Here is a 21,792-nt window from a genome sequence, read left to right on the forward strand (position 1 = left end):
GGCCCGCACCCGCTCTCCACGCACACACACAGCCACAGGGTCCTGTTTATTGCCTTCGAGTGTCCAGGACATCTGACGGTCTCCAGACCCAATCACTGAAAGTGCCAAGGACAGGTCAGGGCGCGAGGCCGTGGAGGAGGGGTCAGGCCCAGTGGCTAAAAAGTCCACCTGCCCCCTGACAAAGGAGCCTGAGAGGAAAGCTGCCCGCGGGACCGGGGGGGAGGGCAGGGCAGGAGGGCGAGGGCCAGGGGCGCCCCACTGAGCCTCAGGGAGACGCGCGGAGGGGGACAGGGCCGCGGGGGCGGGAGGCAGGGGAGGCGCGTGTCCAGAGGGGCGGACGCGGCGCAGGGACACGCGGGGAAACGGAGGACGGGGCCGGCCCGGGGCACGCAGGGCGAGCGGGCCCGGCGGGCGTGGGGTGCCGAGGCGCCGGGACAGAAGGTGAGCCGCGGCAGGGGGTGCGGGGCGCGGGGTGCCTGCTCGGAGCCCCCGGCTACATGACGCAACACTTGGTCTTGTGCGCGTGCGGCTCCTTGAAGCGCAGTCTCTGCTTGGGCCGGTATTTTTCCAGGTAGGTGAGCTGCTTGCTGTTGATGGCTCCGCGCCGCTTCCTGGGGAGACGGGACAGGGGGGCGGGCAGGTGGGGGCGGGCACAGCTCGCAGGCTGTACCACTACCCCTGCGGGCCGGCCCCTCCCGGCGTCCCCCTTCCCCACCTGCCGTCGCTGCTGCTGGCCCTCGGCTGCCCTGGCTGTCACCTCCTCCAGGCAGCCCCGCAGCACCCACCCTCCCGAGGCCCCTCGCTCACCCGGGCACCGCCCTAGCCCCTGGCCATGGGGTGGAGCCTGGGCATCTCTGCAGCCCGGGAGGGAGGGATGGAAGGGGGGGACCTCAGGTGACAGGTGAGGGTGCAGGGGACACCTTAGGCTGCAGGAGGTCATCCGTCCATCCGTCCCACCCCCAGGGCCTCAGGCATGGCCCTTGCTCTGGCCAATGGAGCACGAGTGGAAGAGACACGTGTGTGCCCAGCACAGCTTCCCGAGCCTCTCGGCCTCGACACTAGTCCCCCTGGAGAGGCCCCAGGGCCCCCGAGCAGAGCCCCCACTTCACCGCCTCTAAAGGTCATGGGGTCAGGTCTGAGCTGTGCTCGGTGCTGGGGTCTGGACCTGCCCGGTGCTGCAGCCCGTCCCCTGTCGCTGTCCGCGCAGCCGCAGGCCACGGAGCCGGGAGCCTCTCCTCACCTGCCCCTCCCGGCACTGGGAGCCTCACAAGGACCTATCCTCACCCGGGCAGGCGGCCTGGCCACGTGGGACCTGGGACATCTGTGAGGTCACCCTGTGGCCGGGGGTCAGGAGCACCCACTGACCAGACGGGGCGTGCAGGACCACGGCCCCTCCACCCAGATCCCTCCGTGCCCACCCGTGCCGGCCACTCACTGTCGGATGAACTGGATGGCATCTTCATACTTCATCCCGCTCTCGATGAGAGCCAGAGCCACGAGGACCGGAGCCCTGGGGGCAGACGCAGGGCTGGGTCACCAAGCCTCGGTCGGCTCCCCCGCCCCTTCCCCTGCCGGGCCGCCGCTCAGGCCCAGGCCCAGGCCTTCACCCTCACCGCCCCCCCAGGCTCCCCCGAGGACGGCACAGGCGGCAGCCCAGCCCCACCATGTGCTGTGTGGCCCCAGGCGGGCCAGGCACCCTCTCTGGGCCTCAGGCTCCCCGGGTGTAACCGTGCAGGACAGTCAGAGGGAGAGCAACCCTGGGCGTGCGTCCGGCCCGAGAGGAGGGCCCGATGCCGGCCAGCAAGCCTTGCCCTGGAAACAGGGGTGCACCGCCCGGGTCACTTCGGTCACACCTGGCTGGAGGGGCTCTTTGTGTCTGTGGGGGACCACTGGCAGCCGCATCCGGCTCCAGCCGCAGGCCGTGGGGTCAGACTTGGGGAAGGACTTCCTCCCTGCGGTCACGGCCGAGGGCGCGCCAGACCGCGGGACCCCGGGAAGCCGGCCCCGCCCGCCCAGCTCACCGTCCCAGGCCGGCCACGCAGTGCACGGCCACGCAGCTGCCCGGGTCGTCACAGAACTTGGCCTTCAGCAGGCTCAGCCAGTCCTCCACCACCTTACCAGGGGGGGGTGCCCCGTCGTCAAACGGCCAGTCCTGCGGAGGCCAGAAGGCCGTGAGGCTGGGGGGCCGGGCTGCCCTGACGAGGAGCAAGGGACCCCTCGAGGGTGCGGGAGGGCAGGCCCCTGGGGGCAGAGAGCTCCTCATCCTCTCCTGCTCCCTCCGGCCGCCCCTTCTCCAGGAAGCCCTCCCAGAACACCGCGCCCTCTTCTTTCCCGAGCGCCTGAGCCCGCCCCTCCGTGCCCGCCCACCGTGCCCCCGACCAGCCTGAGGGTCTCTGGCTCAGCAGCCCCAAGGGGTCTGGGCCACACACCCGGCTGGCGCGGGCGTCTGCCGCACCACGCGGCCCGGCCGGTTACCGACCAGGAAGGGGCCAAGAAAGGGCGGTGGGCTGACACCCGGTTCAGCTACGGGGGGGGCCTCTCCAGACGTTCGGGGATTCATTCGGTTTTGAAAACTCAGCGGCCCAGGCGCTGTGCAGGGGGCGGCGAGGCGAGCCGCGGGGTCAGCGTAGCCAGGCCCCTGCGAGGACCGACGCTCGGGGGGGCAGCGGGGCCGCTCCAGAGCCAGAGCCAGTGGGCGCCAAGGGTGAGGCCAAGGGGCCCACGGAGGCTGACGGGGAGGCGAGGCCCTGAGCCAAAGCTACCAACTAATCCTCCCCGACACCAGCAGGCACAGCCCCGCAGAGCTGGGGGTGGGGGGCCCCACTGGTCCCCCACTCCATGCCCAGGGAGCCCTGCACTAGGGGAGGTGCCACAACCCTGCGGGCGTGAGGCGGCACAGCCACCCCATCCTCTGCCTGGACTCGGTCCCCAGGGCAGGGGACCAAGGAAACAGCTCCAAGGCTCCCTCCCCACAGCCTCCGCAGAGAGCCTCCGGGGATGGGCAGCACAGGTGCACCTGCCCTCCCCTCCCACCCCTGCCCACCCACACACCCCACACAGCAGGCAGCAAGACGCACGGGAGCCCCCAGACCGCCTGGCTCGGCGAGCCGGCCAGGGGCCACGGCGGCCCGTCCTCCTGCTGCTCAGGACGCCCGTCCCGCGGGGCCGTGGAAGCCAGGGCGCGCCGCCTGGGGGGGCGGGGTGCTGCTACGAGGTCCCCTCCCCAGGGGGTCCAGCTCCGGCACCTCCCGCAGCCGAGCCTCAGGCTCCCACGGCAGAGCCCCCGTGGGGCAGGTGCGCCTCGAGCAGCGATGGTGCCGCCAGGCCCCGGGGAGGACCCGGCTCCGTGCACGCTCCAGGCGCTCCCGCTCCCAGGCCCCAAGGCCAGGGACAGGCTGGGCCACCCAGACATGTGCCAATACGTCCTGCGGCAGGGCCCCGACATGCCGGGGGCGGCAGGGGGCGCGCAGCAAGGCCTGCCTCCCGGCACGGGGCTCCAAATTCACAGACCCGGCCGCCCCCGCCCCGCAGCCCCCCCACACCCGTGCTCCCGGAGCCAGGGGCCCTCACCACAACGGTGATGCCGTCCTTCTCCAGAGGAGCCTTGTCGTAGGTCACTTCGCACACTCGCACCACGGTGGTGGCCCCATACTTCTTCAGGTCCTGGCAGGGGGGAGGGCGAAGGCAGGCTGGGCTGGCGCCGAGGGCGCCGGGGTGCGCACCCCCTGTCCGCGGCCCCCTCAACAAAGCAGAAGGGCTGATGCCAAGCGTAACCACCCAACGAGTCAACGCTTCTCGGGCAGGGCGTTCCCCACCTGCTGAACTGCAGTGTGTCTGGCCAGCCCTGAGCCTGGCTTCCAGAACATTCCCACCCTCACCTCGGGCGCTCAGGAGCCCCCATGGTACCAGCATTTTCCAGACAAGTCAGGGGCAGGACAACGCGGCCTTCACGTGGCCCTACAAGGTCCCCACTCAGAGCTGCCCTCGTAGCCAGGGTCTCATGGGCCCCACACGAGGGCCTTCAGAACCTCTAGGGACAGGCCTCAGCAGGCAGGGCGACCTCGGGCGCGCAGGCAGGCACCTGTTCAGATGGTGGCCAGGAGGGAGCCAGGCCATGCACACCAGCAGGGAAGCCCCAGGCTACCAGAGAAAAGGTCAAGGTAGTTGACAGCCAGGCTGTTTATATTTATCCTGTAAGTGCGGGGACCACTCCATGGGAGCCACATGCAGGGGCCACTCCCACCCCACCTGCTCCAACAGCTATTCTGGGAGCACTGAGCAGTCATCTGCCGGACCCTGCTTATCATGCAGGACACTGGGCACAATGACAGCAGGACACAGCCATTCTGAGAATGCAGGACAGACGGAAGCGGACAGGGCTCTGAGGCCACAGGGGCACCTCGAAATCCCTCTGTGCCTGCAGCAAAGTCTGGAGCCACCCAGCCCAGGGTTGAGCCCTGACCCTCAACACAGACTGACCTTGACCTGGTCACACCCTGAGCCCTGACCCTGGTCACACTCTGAGCCCTGACCCTGGTCATATCCTGACCTCTGACCCCGGTCACACTGTGAGCCCTGACCCTGGTCACACACTGAGGCCTGAGCCCTGACCCTGGTTACACCCTGGGCCCTGGCCCCTGACCCTGGTCAGACAGAGACCCTGAGCCTGGTCACAGGCTGACTGCTGGACTGAGTCTTTCCCCATGTCCTATTACCTCAAGGGTCTCAGTTGTGAAAAGGGGCAGCCCTCCATGCAGGGCTCTTGGTACAGTGTCCAGGCCCCAGGTCCCTGATGGCAGGGTGCCCCCATCTCCCTCTATATAGGCCCAGGTTCCCGATTAATTACGACAAGCCCCCTTGGGGGCTGCTCTCATGTCGCAGAGGGAAGGGCTGACAGTCTGAGACCACAAATGCACTCATGCACCATCACAGGCTCTGCAAACAGTCCTGTGCAGACTCTGCAAACAGCAAGGAGTTCTACAGAGTCCAGGCTTCTACAGGAGAGCATGTGGAGAGTTGCAGGCTCTGCAAACACGTCGGTTCACCCCAACAGTGGCCACTCCTCCCCGTGGCCAGCTCGGACTGTTGCCCAGCCCCTCCTCCCAGACATCTTCGCCCCAAGGCCTCCAGCCCAGCGTGTTCTAACCCAAGGCCTCCCCAAGAGCCAGCAGGCTTCCTGCAGCCTGGGCTGGCCATGGGGCCACTCCATGCCCTGCCAGCCTGTGTGCCTGTCCCAGCCGTGTCAGCGGCCACTTCTCAGGGTGGGACCCTCCCTCCTCCTTCCTCCCTCCTCCTTCCTCCCTCCTCCCTCCTTCCTCCTTCCTCCTCCCTCTTGCTCAGCCTCCACACAGAGGCTGGGGACTGCTCGAGCCATGGGTGATGCCGGAGGAGGTGACACCCACTTCTCTGCTTAGCGTGGAGCCCCCCACCCTAGCCATCCACCCTGCAGGCCCCCAGGGCACTGCTGACCCTCACACGGAGCTCCCCAGGACACCCCGCGCCCCCCGCCTTGGGGTCCTACAACCAGAGTGACAGTTCTGCCCCGAAGGGTTTGCAACTCCAAACCCCGGCCCCACCGACTCTGGGGAGGCACATCGGACACCCCCGGGGCCCACTCACCTCGATGAAGGTGCTGAGGGTGGCATTGGTGGGGTTGTGCGTGATGAGGAAGCGCATGCTCTTGTAGCTCACCTCCACGGGGGCGGGCCGGTTCATCCGAGCCATGCTCCCCCGGACACGGCGGGGCCCCAGGAGGAGGGCTGCACGGGGCTGTGGGACCGCAGCAGGGAGGGCCCCCCACGCCCGGAGGAGACCGAGACCCCAGAACAGGCCTCGTCAAGCCGCCCCAGCCGCACAGATACGGTGCAGATAGCTGGGAGGCGGAGGAGCCGGGCGGCGAGGAGTCCGGCTCTCTACGGAGAAGGAAACGCGCAGCCCCCACGGAGCGCCGGCCGGGCCCCCGCCTCTGGGAGCAGGTCCGCGGAAGGCCAAGGGGACCACCGAAGCCCCGCCGGGGACCCTTCGCGAAGCCCAGCGTGAGTCTGCCGCCGGGGCTCCGCGCGGCACCCGTGGAGGGCGAGCGGCCCCCTGCGCTGGACGGGGCGCCCCGAGCCCCCGGGGCCGGAGAAGCCCGAGCGCGGCTGCAGCCACGGGGCAGCCTGGGGGCGGGGGCGGCGGGCGGGGGCACAGACACGCGGGGCCTCCGTCACGTTACCCCATCGGGGAACTGCGAGTCCGGCGGGGGGCCCGGGGGCTCAGGCGGCAGGGCCGGCCCGGGGCGGGCCAGCGGGGGCCATGGGCGGGCGGGGGCGATGGTGAGGCCCAGAGGCGCCGGGGCCTCCTCAGCAGCTGGCGTGGCAGTGATGTTGGGCCCGGCAGTATCCGGAGCTGCCCCCCGAGGCCCTCTCCATAAATCCCCGGCTGGTCAGCAGCAGGCACCGTCTGCAGGAGGACAGGAGAGAAAATGAACAGACGGCGGGGTCCCGGGGAGCCGCTGTGGCCGGGGAGGGGTGCCGGGGGAGTGCGGGACCCTCGTCAGGGCTCAGCTTCCCCACCTGGGAGCACAAGGAGGGACAGCTCCCGCGGGGCGGACTCACAGCCCTGGCGGCCACACCAGGGTGGCCTGAAAAAGGACAGAGGGAGGGATGCCGGGGACACGCACCCCAGCAGCGTGCTGCACCCCAGTGAGCAGATTTCAAGGCAGTCCCTAGCAAGAGGCCCGCCCTAGCCTAGTCCGCCCCCGCCCCCAGGGCCCGGCCACCCCTGCAGCCTGTGACCGGCAGACACCCACCCCGGCCCAGGGACAGTCACACTGCCCTGCGGAATTCCGGGCCTCTGTGGAATTTCTGAGCCCAGATCGTTCCGGGGCGGCCCGTCCTCAGGGAGGGGGCTCAGGCCCGGATGCCAAAGTGCCGGGACACAGGGAGACACGGGGTTCCAGCCCCGCTCACGGCGGCAAACCACCGTAAACACGTCTCTCGGGTGCCCCGTGGGAACCTCCGGCTCCTGCCAGCCTCCACCCCTTGCTTCTCCACCACTCACCCACAGGGCTGGCCAGGCACGGGAGTAAACAAGCAGGGCTCTCCCTCGGGGAGAAGCAGAGGCCGACCGCCACGGCCAGAGGGCCAGCGGCCACCAGGCACACGCCAAGGGTGACGGTGCAGGTGGCCAGGGGTGGGTCACCCCACGGTGGGCCCAGGGAGGGTCACGGCCGGGCTGCAGAGACAGCCATCAGGCACCTCCACACTGTCTCTCCCTCTCTGGCCCCAAGTTCCTGGCCCAGGAACCCCAGCAGGAGCACCCAGCCCCACCTTCACCCCACAGACTGGCTGGGGGGCCTTGGGCACATCGATGGCCTCAGTTTCCCCACTTGCACAATGAGCAGTTATAGAGATGCCCCCATGGTCCCTCTGGCCGTGACCCCTCCAGCCACTGAAGGTGGTCCCAGCCCCACCAGCGGCACTCACCTGCTCACCCGGCCAGGCCCTCCATCCCCCAACCCACCATCTCTTACCTTTGCCCCCGCCCCAGCACCCCTTCTCCAGCTGTCCCCCAGGCAGGCGGAGCCCGTGGGATCTCAGCTTAGGAGCAGGAAGGGCCCAAGGCCTGGGACCCTGGGCATGAAGGGACCAGCTGACCCGGTGTTCCCAGGCTCAGGGCAGGTGCCACACCTCACCCACGGCCCCCGGAGGGGCAAACAGGCAGAGAGAAGGAAGCCCGTCCCGGTTCAGCCGGCCCCAAGCCAAGCGGGCCCAGAGCAAGCTTCAGCTCGGAGCACAGGTGAGGGAAGACACAGCCACAGGCGCCCTGAACACGACACAAACACCTGTCCCTCCTGGGACGGCACGATGATCCCGAGTGTGTGCATGTGTGTGTGTTTACCAGAAAGTAAGAAGAAAAAAGGCCCAAGGAAGCCACGGGACTACCAGCCTCTCCCCGAGGGGCTGCCCTGCCACCCCACGTCCACCTGGGGAGACCCCAGGCTCCCTGAACAGGTCCTTGGGGCTGAAGTTGCCCCCCACGGGCAGGAGTGAGGCATTAGACTGGCTGGGGGTGGGAGCAGGATCCAGGCTAGACGGGGGTCAGGGGTCTGGCCCAGGCTGGACTGGGGTCTGGCCCCACACCTCGCTTGTCTGTGTGGAGTCGAGGTGGGAGCAGGCAGGGATGCCTCACCCCTGCTGACCCAGGGGGCCCTTCCTCCCAACGACACCCCCCAGTGAGCCCCGGGGCCCCTAGGCAGGGGCGACCCAAGTTCGCCGGCGGCCACCCCCATGCCCAACACCATGAGGCAGCCGATGGGTCCCCTCGGGCCCTCCTGCCTGTGGCCCGCATCCCGGCTCCTGGCCCCCAGCAGCCTCCTCCACCTGCAGGCACCGAACCCTCTGCTGTGTCCAGAGCAGCCATCGTGTGGGGACCCGTTAGGAGACCCGGGTCATCCGGGTCCGCAGGTGAGGCGACAGGCCAGGGAAAGGCAGCAGCACCTCTGGGCCCCGACCAGACAGACCGTGGGTTTCCTCAATCTCAAATTGAGGCGGCGACAGCAACCCTGAAGCCCAGTTCACAGGAGGGCGAGTCCAGACTCAGGGAGGCTACAGCCCGCCCCCTGCCCCCTGCCCCCCTGCTCCCCTGCTCCCCGCCTGGGCTTCAGAGCCGAGCAGCCCCTCCCGACCCAGGGAGATGCCGGGATTACAGATCACAGCGTGGGGTCCCAGGAGAGGCCAGGCAGGGCGGGGGAGCACCGGGAGCCCCGTGGGCAGGGCTGGGACCCGAAGCGCCTGCGGGGTCTTGGGCAGGGGCCACCACGCCCCGCGCTGCAGGAGCCCCTGGCCCCTGGATCTGGTCCCAGGGGTGCAGCCCCTCCCCCGGCCGAGGCCGAGGTCCCCCGGCACCCCCGCCCGCCCCAGCTCACCCGGGCTCACGCGCGCGCACAGCCTGCCGCCGACTCCATCCACGCGGGGCCGGACCAGGCACCGGGAGGGACCGGGAGGGACCCAGAGCGTGGGGCGCACGGCCTCCCAGGGATGCTCGGCGGCCCCGCGTCCAGGAGCTATTTATAGCGCGGGGGCATCACGTGGGCGGGATGGCCGGTGCCCGCGGGCCACCCGGCTCTGGGCTCCCACACCTGCCGCCTAAATATAACCGCGGGCGGCCGGCCTGCCCAGGCAAACAAAGGGGCTGCGGGGCCGCGCAGGGGAGAGGAAGCGCAGGAGGAAGGGGAAATGCAAGGGCAGAGGGGAGGGCGCAGGCCCTGCGAGGCGGGGCCCTGCGGCCCAGGCACCGGCCTCCTGTCCTGGGGCCTCGCAGCAGGAGCCCAGCAGCCTGGGCGCCCTCCCCGCACGCTCCCGGGCTCCCCGGCCCCTCTGGCAGGAGGGCGTCCCACAGCAGAGGGGACTCCCCAGGCCAAAGTCCTGCAGGAAGAGCTGTCCACGCGGCCAATGAGAAGAGGGGCCCCTGCGCAGGTGGGTTGGGGAGGCGGACCCCCGGGGGCCTGGTGGACCCCTGCCCAGCTCTCGGGCCTCACGCCCCAGGACTCCCCCACGTCCTGAGCACCTCACCCTGTGCTGGACACCGCTGGCCCTCACTGGCTCCTCCCCACGGCTGAGGGGGCCATCATCCTGCCCACCCCTTGCTGTGTGCCGATGGGGACACCGAGGCACTGGGGCTAGGAGCCCGCGCAGGGCACCCAGGGAGCCGTCTCCACATCCCACTCACCCTCACCGACAGGCCCTCTGGGAGGCTCCCAGGTGGAACCGTGCCCAGGGTCTGGGCCTAAGTCCTCCAGCAGGGTCCTGGCCTTGCCACCTGGGAGCACCAGGTAAGGAACACCAGTGCTCCCCAGACCATGTGCCTCAGGAGCAGAGCCTGGCATCACGGTCAACGCCGCACCTGCCCCGGCCAGCCCGAGGCCCTCAGAAGAGAGGTGGAGCAGGGTGGACAGAGCCCCCAGCGCGCAGGGTCCCAGGAGGCCTCGCCTTGCTGGGAACCCGGCTCTGAGCCCGGCTCCCAGCCAGCCAGCCTGGCCCCTGCAATCAGCAGTCAGAGCGGCAGGGCCGGGGAGGGGTGTGGGGGCCGAGGGGTGCTGGCAGGGGCCCAGCCGGAACACGGCCCCCTCCCAGGCTCTCCCCACACGTACACCCAGAGAGCATCACCCGTGCCCATGACCCGGGCCCCCCCAGCGAGCTGGGTGAGCAGACAGGAAGGAGGCCTCGCAGGAGCCCCACCCACAGGTGCACCCTCACCAAGCCAGGTGGCCTGCCCAGCAGTGCAAGGACCCCAGGCCACAGCCCCTACCCCCGTGCCTCCCTTAGGCACCAATGTGGGCTTCGGGCCAGGACTCCCACTGCAGTGCTCCCCACTTCCAGCAGCACCTTCCCGAAGGCCATCTCCAGGCACTCGGTGACCCCGCCACCACCAGTCTCGTCTCCCACCTTGACCACTTTCTGAGGGTCTGTCCCCTCCGATGCCGTGCCAGACACTGCCTCCCATGAACGAGACACACTGGCCACACTGTACTGATGAAACACAGCGGGTCAGAGAGGTTGCGTGACCCGCCCAAGCCACACAGCCAGGAAGCAGAACCACGCTCGGGGCTGAGTTTTGCTGAGCCGCAGAAGCCCTTGCCCTTGGCGACTCTGGCCCTCTGGAGGAAAGGACCTCTGGGCAACTGCTTCCACCCCCGCCCCCCCGTCTGCATCCTCCTCACCCCTACAAGGTAAAAGTTTCTCACCGAGCTCTTTGATACTGTGCCCGAGACACAGGGCGCACGGCGCTGCTCAGGCTGCAAACCTGGGCCCCAGCAACACTGCCCCCGCCGCCCCCGCCTGGGGCACCCGCTCCGGCCAGGCCTGGGGGGCACCTGCTGCAGCTGGCACAACCCCAAGCCCTTCGGAGAAGTCTATTTTTATCAGAGCAGGAGCCGTTCCTGGAATCCTCCCAGAGCGAGCCCAAGTCCACACGCGGCTAGGGGAGCCCGGGGGGCAGTCGTCAGCCGGCCAAGCCCACCCCGGCCCCCCAGGAAACCTTCCTGGAGCCCCCACCCACCCCTGCACCCAGCAGGCAGGACTGAGGGTCCGCCCCCCACTCGCCGACCACGCACTGCCACCCCCTCCATCCCTGTCCTGCCCCCAATCCCTTCAGCGGCAGAGTGTCCCAGCCCCGGGGAAGGCATGTCCCAAAGGAGGGACCCGGAGCCCGTCAATCCCACCCTGCCTCCCGCACAGGGCCTGGCACCAGGAGGGCTCCCCACTTGTTTATGGAAGGAACAAGTGACCGAACGTTCTGGGCAGAGGTCCAGATCTGGGAAATGTCCAGAACCCATCACGGGATCTCAGCCCCTGAGGTCCAGAGGAAACTCAAAGGTCACCTACGCCACCCAGGCCCCCAGCTCCCGCACACCTCCAGTGACAGGAGCTTCCTACTCCTTGGCAGCACCTCTCTGCCTCAGACGCTCCCTGAGTAATCGGTTCGGCCCCCCAGTGCCTGCCGAGCGCCCGCTGCTGGGCTGGGGACCAGCGGGAGGAAAGCTGCCGAGCCGATTAGGCCGGCGGGGCGGGCATGGCCGAGGGCAGCGCCGAGGGTCAGGTGACCGGGCGGCTTTCCTGGAGCAGCTGGCCAGCGGGGAGCCCAGCTCGCTGCTGCTGCCCGGAACCTCGTCGGGGCCGGACCGGCTGCCCTGACGCCCCGTGCCGCCCGGGGCCCGGGCCTGCCCTCTCCGGGGCGCGCGGCCTCCTCTGCACATGGAGACACTGCCCGGGAGGAAAGCCACCTTCCGAGCTGGTGCCAGCTCCGAGCCGGCCACGGGGCACCCGGGCCAGGACCTGGAAGCGGAGCTGATGACAGCGGGCTTCGGTCTCCACTGGGGCAGCACCTGTTCTCCCGCCGGGATCTCGAGGTGGGCAGCGCCACAAGCAGGCTCCCCGGAGCTCAGCCGCGACCCCCCCGGGCCTCGCACCGGCCGTGCCCACCGCCCCCCGTGGCTATAATGACGACCTGGTGTCGGGGGGCGTGGTGCAGGCTCGCCAAAGCAAGTGGCGCACCCCCACGGCCACCCTCGCGTGCCACCCGCCCCGGCACCGCTGGGCAGGCAGGCGGCCCCCCGAGAGCACAGGTGAGGCTGTGGGGCTCCACCCCAGCTGTCACTAGTGGCGGGGAGCGGTGCCAGAGCTGCTCCCGGGACAGCGCCAGCCGTGACGGTCAGGGCCGGCCTCGGGCTCAGGGGCCATGGCTCACCCGACACGTCCTGTGACCCCCTCCCCTCGGGGTCCCGGCCCCTGACCTGTAAAGATATGACTAGCCTTGCTGGGGTGTCAAGGGGACAGACAGGGGGAGGCGATGATAGCCAGAAAATGGTGGCCCCCCACTGCCTCTCCACAGACTCACCTGGTGGCCGAGAGCTGGGGCACCCCCACGCCCCCCCAGGCCCCCCAAGTCCCCCAGGCCCTTCCTTCTGGGAGTCCACAGCTGGGGCCAAGGATGGGGCGGGAGGTCGTGGCTCCTGCTGCCGGATGCCCGTGGCATCACACGGTGACACGCTGGCCACAGCGTATCCAGGTGAGGGGATGGCATGCCCAGGACTGCCCACCCCTGTTTGGAGCCCCGCCACCCACCCGGCGCCGACCGGGGCGCCCCCACCCCAGCCCCAGCACCGGCCCTGAGCACTGCTGTGCCTTGTGTGCCCTGCAGCCGGCCCTGCTCCCCCTCCAGACCGCAGGACTCCCACCGAGCGTTTGCTGAGCACCCCCAGCGCCAGGCCCAGGGCTAAGCTCAGAGATGCAGGGAAAGCCGTCAGCAGAGGGGCACAGGCTCCAGCCCTCCCGCCCCCAAGACGGTGCTGCCACCACCCCCCATCCCCCTGCCCGGAGAGGTCACCCCCAGACTGCCCCCCAAGGGTGCCCCCCACGCAGGCAGCACTCCGGACCCCGGGTCCCCCGCCCCCAGCCCTGGAAGAGACCTCAGGCCTTCCTGTGCCTCAGTTTCCCAAGCTGTCACATACAGGGTTCAGATGTCCCTGGGCTGCTGGGTCACACCTGCCCCCCACCCCAAGGCTGGCAAACGGGGGTCCCGGTTTCACCCTGCCAGCACCCCTGACCTGGGGAGCACCAGCCCCTTGGAGCTCCAGCCCGACCCCCACACGCCGGCTCCCTCCACGGTCCCCGGCCCCCACGGCAGCCCATCTCCTCAGGCTCGGTTCCGACACGGGCTCTTCACGAGGTCGTCCCTGACGGGGTGACCACGGGCCCTTACCGGCTGTGCCTGCTTCTGCGGGAGGGAGGGCAGCAGCCTGCCTTACGGGGACGCCGCCAGGAACCACAAACTCGGTCCCAAGAAGCGCGCAGACCAGGACCCCTCGCCCCGGAGCACCCTGCCCTCCCCAGCCTCGGGCCCTGTGGGGCCGCCAGGCCACGACCCCCATCTACCCCAGCCTAGACTGCCCAGGACCCCACCTGAGACACACACTGGGGGACACAGGGTGGCCCTGGAAAGACACCCGCACACCCCGCTCCCCAACGCGGGGCTCTCCCCACCCCGCCCCCTTCCCTCCCACCAGCCGGCCCACCCCCCGCCCCAGGGTGAGCATCAAGAGACGCCCCAGGTCCCGACAGTGAGACCTGGACGTGGCAGGATGGCCTCTGCTGCGGCTGCTGCTCGCACACCGCCTGTGGCTCCCTATGGCCCCAAGCCGAGTTCCGGCTTTCCCGCCTGGCCCACTGGCCCCGTCCCTCCCCGCCTCAGCTCAGGGGTAGGAGGAGGCAGAGACGGGCCTGCAGGATGCATGGTGGCGGTCACCCCTCCCCCCTGTGCAGGATGCCCCCAGACACTGCACACCCTCGAGGCCAGGTGGGGGCCCCTCCTCCTCCAGGAAGCCCTGGGTGCCCTCACTGCTGGGGTTTCCCCCCACTGAGTTTTCATTCCTATGTGTACCCACCCAGCACCCTCTCTGCTCCGGGGCCCCTGCAGAGAGCACAGGGTAGGGGAGGGGCAGGGGGGAGGAGAGGCCAGGGGTGAGTGAACCTTCAGGGGGCCCACCGTGTGGGATGGGGGTCGGCGGGGGGACACACAAGAGCCAGGCAACCGACTGCATCAGACAGAAACAAGACAGGGGGTGGCCCTCCGGGAAGGGGGCCGTCGGGCGGACATGCAGGATGCACCCCAGGAACGTGGCCTGGCCCCCACCCCCAATGCCAGCCCAGCGGGATCGATCCTCGCCAGCCTCTGCTCCTGCTGCCACCCGGGGAAGCATCTGGGGCCCTGCGTCCCCCTCACCCCCACCCCTACACCCACGCTCGCCCCCACCTGAGGCCCGAGGCCAGGGCCCCACTGCACACGGGGGCCAGACGCGGCGGAGCAGAGCGGCCTGGAACCCGGTGCTCCGCTCCTAGGCCCGGGGTCCCCGCTGCCCTTCCCCACCACGAATCCCGCCGGCCTCACCCGTGCAGACGCGCAGCCCAGGGCGATTATAATAAACACAAGAGCTGCAGGGCAGCCGAAGTAGGGGCCAGGAGGCCCAGCCCCGAATATCACCACTGTGCCCCCAGGAGACAGGAGAGCCCCCAGGTCCCCAGCTTAGAGCCCAGCCGCTCCTGCTTACACCCGCAGACCCCTCAGGGGGTCACCGACACCCAGCCTTACAGCCAGCGACCCTCCAAGCCGCCCTCCGCTACCGATTAAGGATATGGGTGGCAGTTAGCACCTGCCCAGCACCCGCTTCCTGACAGAGCCTGAAGGCCCTTAGGGTCACGCCGGCCCTATGCTCCTCCTCGTTCCTTAGCTGGACCTGGAGGGGGTCCCTGCCTCCCTGAAGCCCACTGACCCCTGGGGTCCTCCGAGCTGCTGTAAAAGCCACACGAGGATGTGGGTCTGCAGGTCCGAGGTCTGCACCCCGGCTGGAGAGGGCGTGGTCACCGTCAGCATCTGGGCGGCCGCGCCAACCACTGGTCCCGCCAGCCGGCAGGCCGGCCCCACAGCACCTCCAAGGACCCCTGACGACCAGGTGACCTGGGACGGCCCGATCACACGGGCTGTCACGGTGTGATTACCCACAGCACCTCCCTTCACCCCCTGCTAACGATAAGTGGTCAACTACGTGGTTGTGATGATAGGACCCGGGCCCAGAGGGGAGGGGCGTAACCCCGGGGACACAAGAGCCAGGCACGGTCCAGTGTGGGCTCTGGAAGGAGAAGGCTGCATCACTGGGGCGCCCCCCCCCGCACCCCATTTGACAGAGGAAGCCACTGAGGCTCCAGCTGAGGGGGTGTGAGCAGACCCGGGACCACAGCCAGGCCTCCCGCCGCCCCACCTTCCCACCTCCCACCCCCACGGACCACAGGAGCACAGGGAGCTCCGGACACTCACCCGCCTTCCCTTCCTGTCGGGGAGTCTGAGTCCCGGGGCGCAGCGCCCCCGCCCAGCTTTATCCCCGCCCGGCCCGCCTCCCTCCCGCGTCAAGGCCGCTCAGTGCTGAGGGAGGTGGGGCGGGGCAGCCCCAGAAGGATCCCCCGCCCAGACTTTGGCTCCCACCACACTCCCTCGGCTTCCCAGGGCTCCAGGCGGCAGGGGCAGCAGGGGAGTGGGGCTGGGCCGGGGTCTGAGGTCGAGGGGAGCGCCCTGGACCCCGCGGCAGGCAGGCAGGAGGGCCCCCGCCCCCGCTGGGCCTGCTGGTCCCCAGGGCCCCATATCCAAAGGCAGCCAGACTCGGGAGGTGGGGGGGCAGACGAGGGGGCCGGGAGGGGGCAGGAGGGGCGGGCACAGGGCCAGCCCGGAGACAGTCGGAGGCACCAAGGCCCAGCCTGGCAGGCGGCGGGGTAGGGGGTCAGGGGACGGCCCGGGGACTCCCCCGTCTCTGGCCTGTCTGCCCCCCCCTGCCCACTGCAGGCTGGGAGGGGGATTCAAGGCCCCGTCCCCTGCTGCGGGGGGTGCTCTTTGTACAGAAACGGCCTGGCCCTCTGCGGGCTGCCCCCCAACCGAAGCAGCGCCCCCCAGATTGCCCCAGGGCTCCAGAGAGCTGCCCAGGCTTACCCAGAGCCCCCTGCGAGCCCGCCCTCCGCTCCTCCTGTCCTGTCGTTTCCTCCACAAGGAAGCCGGGGAGGCCAGCGGCCGCCCGCCAGCCCATCCCACCCAGGCCCGGGCCCCAAGGCCCCGCAGAAGCGCTGAGGAAGTGGGAACCCCACCAGAGGGAGGGGCTGTTCCTGCCCCTGAGGGCCAGGGTCACTGTCCCTCCTCCCACCAGGATGGATGGGGGTGGGGGTATCCCAGGCCAGCCTGGCCCCAAGAGGCCACCAAGAAGCCCACGCTTGTGCCTTCCCCCCTCAGGTGACCAGTGGGGGCAAGCCCTGGCTGTACGAGGGGCCTCAACCCCCTGCCCCCGCACGGCCACCCCCTGCCCAGGCAGCCCCCATCCACACACACACATACCCCGGTTCCCACCAAGTGCCTGCCAGCTGCCACCAGCCCACCCCCGACCGAGGCCTTCCCACGGGCCCACTGCCCAGGCTCAGGCCCTCCCCAGGACCCCGGCCGGACCCCCAGAGGCCTCCTCAGCTGCCCGCTGGTCCACCCTATGGCTCCTCAGCACACCTACTGCAGCCTCCACCAGCGGCTGTGATTCACACCTGCCACCTGGCCTTGTCCCTTGTCCCTTGTCCCCACCTGCCCTCCATCTGGCTGATCTTCCCCTCCCGCCTCTCCCGACCCCACGGCACGAATCTCTCCTCGCCCCAGCAGCCCTGCCTCCACTTCCCGGCCACGTCCTCCTGGGACCACCCAGAAGTCTGGGTCCCCAGAGGGCAGGGCCACGTCCCCTTCAGATCTCCCCAAGGAAGGGTGCAGTTCAGAGGGTCGGCGCACACGAGTGGACCGCGAGGCCCGACAAGAGGACAGGACAGCTCGGGTCGACCAGGTCGGCAGGTCAGACAGGACCGCCCGCGTTCATCGCCCACCACCCGGCCTGCGTGGGAACCCAGCAGGGACACAGCCCGGTGGCTCACTCGTGCCGCAAGGCGGATGTCCAGACCAGGTGCCTGTGCCAAGGCGGTGGGGACCCGAGGCGCCGCCACCATGCCCACCCCTGGGCCCCGGGAGGACTCGGCCCAGCCTGGAGGTCAGACCACAAAGCTCTCATGCTGCCCCGGCACCTGTCTGGGAGGGGACAGGGAGGGACTCATCTTGTGTCCCAAACCGCACCCTTGCTAATGGGTGGGTCCCAGGCTTCACTGCTCCCTATAGGGCCCCGACCCCCCACCCCGGGCACTCTACAGTCCCCGCTGCAGGCCCCTGCCCCTGGGGCCTCCCCTGCCCCCAGCCTCCTGCCTGGGGAGCCCCGGCACCAGAGGTCTGGTTATGTGTCAGCACCTTCCAGCCTGCAGCCCGTTACTCTGCAGCGTAGGGTGTTGGGTCGGGAACTCGTGGGCTCCAGGAGGAAGAGCTTGGAAAGCCTGCCCCAGCCTGCACCCACAGCCCCCAGTGCTGTCCCCCAGGCCCCATGGGGCTGGCGCTGACTTCCGGCATACGGCACCCGGTCTCCAAGGTCCCCTCAGGCCGGTGCCCAGAACGGGCATGGGGCCCAGCAGGGCGCGGAGCTTCATGGACCCACCGGGCCCCCAGGTCAAGCCCCTGCCAGGGATGGGGGAGGCCCAGAGGGAGCCCCAGTCCTTGCCGCCCTGCCCAGGGCCCCCCAGGCCCTCCCGTGCCACAGGTGCACACACAGGACCCTCAGCAGGCAAAGGGAACGCGGCATCAAGCCCAATGCCAGCGGGGAGCAGGACGGGGCCCAGCCCAGCATCCTCGGGGGAGGCGGCTCTGCCCGTAGACTCAGTGGCCAGTCCCCGCGCCCGTCCAGCCACTGTATCCACGGCACGACACAGCAGCTGCCCAGGAAGCTGGTGGCCCGCGGTGGCTGGGCCTCGGGGCATCGTGGCGTGGAGGCCACTGCTCACCACCCTCCAGAAGCCTGGCCAGAAGAGGGGACTGCGGCCGGCTGTGCCCGGGTCCACGGGGCACCCGCAGCCTGAGTGACGCTCAGCCAGGCTCAGCTCACCGCTCCTCGCACATCCCAGGGACAAGCAGGGGGCAGCCCCCCCCCGGCAGGGAAGGCCCAGGACACCTCCGTGTAAGGTCCCTCCACGCGGTCCCGAAGGCACCCGTCAGCCCACTTCGTGGATAAGGAAACTGAGCCCCTGGCCATGCGGTCAGTGCTGGCCTGAGGCCCCAGCCCCATGAGGGCCCGCGCCGGGATTCGGAGGCGGCCCAGGGTGGGCGCTTCCGACGCATCTTCTCCCTCAAACCACCCCTGATCGGGAAGTGGAGGCCCAGCCCTCCAATAGACGCCAGCGCTCCAGGAAGCCTCGTCACCCAGCGCCTGCCTAGGCCCCGGGGCCCCCACCCCTGCCCCCACCCCGCATGCAGGGTCGCTGCGGGCCAGGCCGGCAGGAAGGGGGCGCGAGATGGCCGAGGTAGCCAGGGCCGCGGGCCAAGGCCCTAGTGGACGCGCGTCAGAGGGGCCTTCAGGAACGACGGGAAAGAGCTCTGACCTGGCCTCGGGAGGCCACGTCCAAAATAACCGGCCCCACCGCCCTGTGCGGACTCAGCCGGGCGCACGTACGCCTCTCGGCCCCGGGCGCTGCCAAGCTGGGTGCGAAGGTCACGGCTATTTCTGGGCCGGCCTGGCAGCGAGGCACGGCCCCCCGGCGCCCCCAAAAAACCAGTGCAAGAGGGCTAGGTCACCGGCCCCAGGACGCACAGCACAGGGGCCTGCAGGTCCCCCCCCCAGGTGCTGGGCAAGCGCCGCCACCTGTCCTCTGCGAGCCGCCTCTCTCCAGAAGCCCACCCAGCGCCGCTAGGACGTCGGCTCCGTATCAGCCCCCCCGGCACCCCCAGGCCATCGCAGTGCGCCAGGCCCTGAGCTACACCCCCGGGCACACAAGGAACCCTGTCCCGTCTCTGCAACAGCAACAGGGGATCCGCTCCCCACCCTTGCAGCTCGAGCCCCGAGCACACACAGCCCAGGGCAGTGTGAGCACCCACAGCCCCGGGGGCCACGTGCAGCCCTAACCCCGTAGAGGTCATAACCTCGTGGGTGCCATCGGCCGTGCAACCAACGGAAGCCCGAGGCCCAGAGAGGGCATGAGACTCGGAGGCGGAGCCAGGCCAGCTCCCTCCGTCACCCCCACCCAGGTGTGGCTCTGCCCCATATTCCTGTTCCGGCTGTGACTGCTCCCAGAGGGTCACCGGCTTGGGATTCTGGCCGGGTTCCCATCCTGGCTCCCCAACCACAAGCTGTGGGATGTCGGGCTCATCCCTCAAGCTCTCTGGGCCTCAGTTGGATCATCGGTAAGATGGGTTCGTTGGAAGCTCCTCCTTCACGGAGCTGCGGACGGCTGTTCTGGGGTCTGGGAGGACGCCTCCCTCCCAAGCAGCCGTGCCTGAGCCCCTCGACTGCTTCCTCTGTGCCAGACACCCACGGGGACTGTGACAGGACTGCAGGCCCTGCAGGAGGACCCACGTGCAGGACGGTGGTTCTCCCCCGGGTTCCTTGGCACACCCAGGGGGCTTCTTTCCTGCAAAATGTCCCAGAGCCTTTAGTCCCCTATAGATTGGTGACCTGGGGCAGGGGGCAGCCAGCAGCCCATTTGCAGAAGGTTTCTGACACCAGGCACGAGCAAAGTGGGCATCTCGCAGAACCTCGGAACACCAGCTCGGGCCGGCCCCAGGCCCCAGCCTCCCAGCCGGGAGGGCAGGAGAGCCTCCCCGCCTGGCCTCCCTGCCTCCCGCTCACCCATGTGGCTTGGACCATCTCCTGGTTGTCAGGGCAGCGACCATCACATGCAGACAGAGCCAGAGCCCAGGCCAGGCCACCCTGACCCCCAACCAACCCCCAGTCCCCTGCCTAGGGGTCCCCAAGGCGGTCATGGGTGGTGACAGGGACCCGAGGGTGGCAGGATTAGCTCCTGGCCGCGGCCGTCGGCAGCCGTGAGGACAGCAAGGCCGGATACCTAGCCCGAGCGGGCAGTGAGAAGGTGCGAGCCACGAGTGGGGAGGCGCCACGAGAGGGGAAGCACCCCGCCCAGGCCCCCACGAAGCGCCGGCCATGCCACCCTCACGGGCGCCCCTGCCGGCCCCTCGGCGGCCCCACCCCCACCGTCGGGGCCGCCTCCCCAGACAGAAGGCAGCAGAGGCCCCAGCACTGCACGTCCTGGGGAGCCGGCGTCAGGACCCCTGAGCGCCTGCCCAGCTCCCAGAGGGGGAAGCGTGGGACCGTCACACCCGGAAGACCCAAGGGCGACCCCTCTTCTCCAGGGCTTCTGAGAAACCTCCCGGCACCGTATGAGGGACGGAGGCGCCCGCGGGCCTGGCTCCCTCCGGGGCAGCAGGAGGCCCGGCCGTGCCACCAGGCTGGGGGCAGACCTGCACTTGGCAGCCCGCCGCCGGCTCCAGCCCCCTCTCCCTGGGCTGCACCAGGGGTGGGGCTGGGGGTGGCGGGAGCCCAGGCCCCAGGGCCCAGGAACCTCGTCCCAGTTGGCAGTGCCATGGCAGGCCACTCCGGAGCCGGGGGCACGCCGCAGCTCAGGGGCTTCCTCCGGCGGAGCGGGCCAGGACGAGGTGGCGCGGCTGCTGGTGGGCACCTTGAGGACCAGGACGCCCTGGGGCGCAGCTCCCTGGTGTCGGAAGGAAGAGCCCGGGCCCAGTGGCCGGCGCCCCCAAGGCATGGTCAGCGGGAGAGCGTCCAGGGACAGACGGGGGAGGGCCGTGCGCAGAGGTGACCAGGCCCGTGTCCGCCTCCCGTCATCTGACCCTCGGCAGCGCCGTGAGCCGCCCCCCCCCCCCCGGCCCTGTGGAGCCTGCCCCCCGCAGGACAACGGCCGCACCGCATCGGGGGTCAGGAGGGTCACAAAGCAGGGAGGGCAGGGGACTTCGCACCAGAACCCAGACCTGTCCCGGAGCCCGGCGCCCGTCACGCCCTCGACCAGACTCGGCGATGCCGTCCCAGTTCCTCCGAGCGCCCTCGGCCCAAGCGCGGCCAGCGGGGTCTGCCCTCTCGGCTGAGCGCGGATCAAGTCCCCCCCGTGCTGGCCGCCCGGGCAGAGCCGCCCTAATCCTATTTCGCAGACTTTACCTGAGAACTGCTCAGGCCAGACTGCGGGGCACGGAGCTGGCTACATTTTTTTTTTTTTTTTTTGAGATAAAATTTGCTTGACGTGACGTTTGCCATTTTAACTATTTTAAGGAATGCACTTCGGTGGCTTTTAGCATCTTCACGGTGTCGTGTCATCGTCACCACCAGCTCGTTCCAAAACATTTCCAGCCTCCCAAAAAGCAACGGCTCACCTCCTGCAGTCCTGCCCCGACGCCCCCCGGCCCCGATCCCCGCCGCTGCCCCGCTGCCCAGCCCCCCGCAGCCACTCATCGGCTTCGGAGCCCATCTCCACGGATCTGCCGCAGAAATGGAATCGTGCCCCACGGGGCCGTGGTGCCTGGCTCCCCTGGCTCAGCATCAGGCATGTGGTGACTGCGTCAGGCTTCACCCTCTTCGTGGCTGAGAACCAGTCCACCACGCGGAGACCACGCTCCGCTCATCTCCCAGGCCCGTCCCCCTTACACCTGTCCCCTGCAGGGACTGTGCCCACCAGAGAGCAGGGCTCACACGGGGGCTGTTCCAACAAACACCCACAAGCGCCCATTCTTCCGAGGCGCCCGCGGACCGGAGCAGCAGGAGGCCTACACCCCACCCAGCGGAACCAGCGGAGCTCCTCAGGCGCCCACGTGAGAGAAGAAACCCAGGGAGGGACTATGCCGGGGGTC

At 69.6% G+C, this 21,792-nt stretch overlaps 1 protein-coding gene across 6 annotated transcripts; it reads right to left on the bottom strand.

Annotated features, from left to right (window-relative positions):
* Positions 1-33: 33 nt before the first annotated feature.
* On the bottom strand, positions 34-14,954 carry PTP4A3 (protein tyrosine phosphatase 4A3). Of its 6 annotated transcripts, none has more exons than XM_041768864.1 (6): positions 14,810-14,954; positions 5,620-6,441; positions 3,571-3,663; positions 2,022-2,152; positions 1,436-1,510; positions 34-611 (listed from the first exon to the last, which is right to left on the bottom strand). In XM_041768864.1, the coding sequence occupies exons 2-6, from the start codon at positions 5,722-5,724 to the stop codon at positions 494-496; spliced, it is 522 nt and encodes a 173-aa protein (XP_041624798.1). In that variant the 5' UTR covers positions 5,725-6,441; positions 14,810-14,954; the 3' UTR covers positions 34-493. The 6 variants fall into 6 exon arrangements, with proteins under 6 accessions (XP_041624798.1, XP_041624797.1, XP_041624801.1 ...); XM_041768863.1 differs by having other exon boundaries at positions 14,690-14,824; XM_041768867.1 differs by lacking the exon at positions 14,810-14,954 and adding an exon at positions 11,395-11,418.
* Positions 14,955-21,792: the final 6,838 nt, after the last annotated feature.

The sequence above is a fragment of the Vulpes lagopus genome, chromosome 9 (assembly GCF_018345385.1).
Source record: "Vulpes lagopus strain Blue_001 chromosome 9, ASM1834538v1, whole genome shotgun sequence".
In the NCBI taxonomy this organism is placed as follows: Eukaryota; Metazoa; Chordata; class Mammalia; order Carnivora; family Canidae; genus Vulpes; species Vulpes lagopus.

Excerpts from the sequence above, each read along its gene's own strand:
- PTP4A3 (XM_041768864.1), bottom strand. The coding sequence starts at position 5,724 with ATGGCTCGGATGAACCGGCCCGCCCCCGTGGAGGTGAGCTACAAGAGC. Across the intron at positions 3,664-5,619 it reads CCCTCAGCACCTTCATCGAG|GACCTGAAGAAGTATGGGGC; the intron begins GTGAGTGGGCCC and ends CCCCCCTGCCAG. Across the intron at positions 612-1,435 it reads GCCATCCAGTTCATCCGACA|GAAGCGGCGCGGAGCCATCA; the intron begins GTGAGTGGCCGG and ends CCGTCTCCCCAG.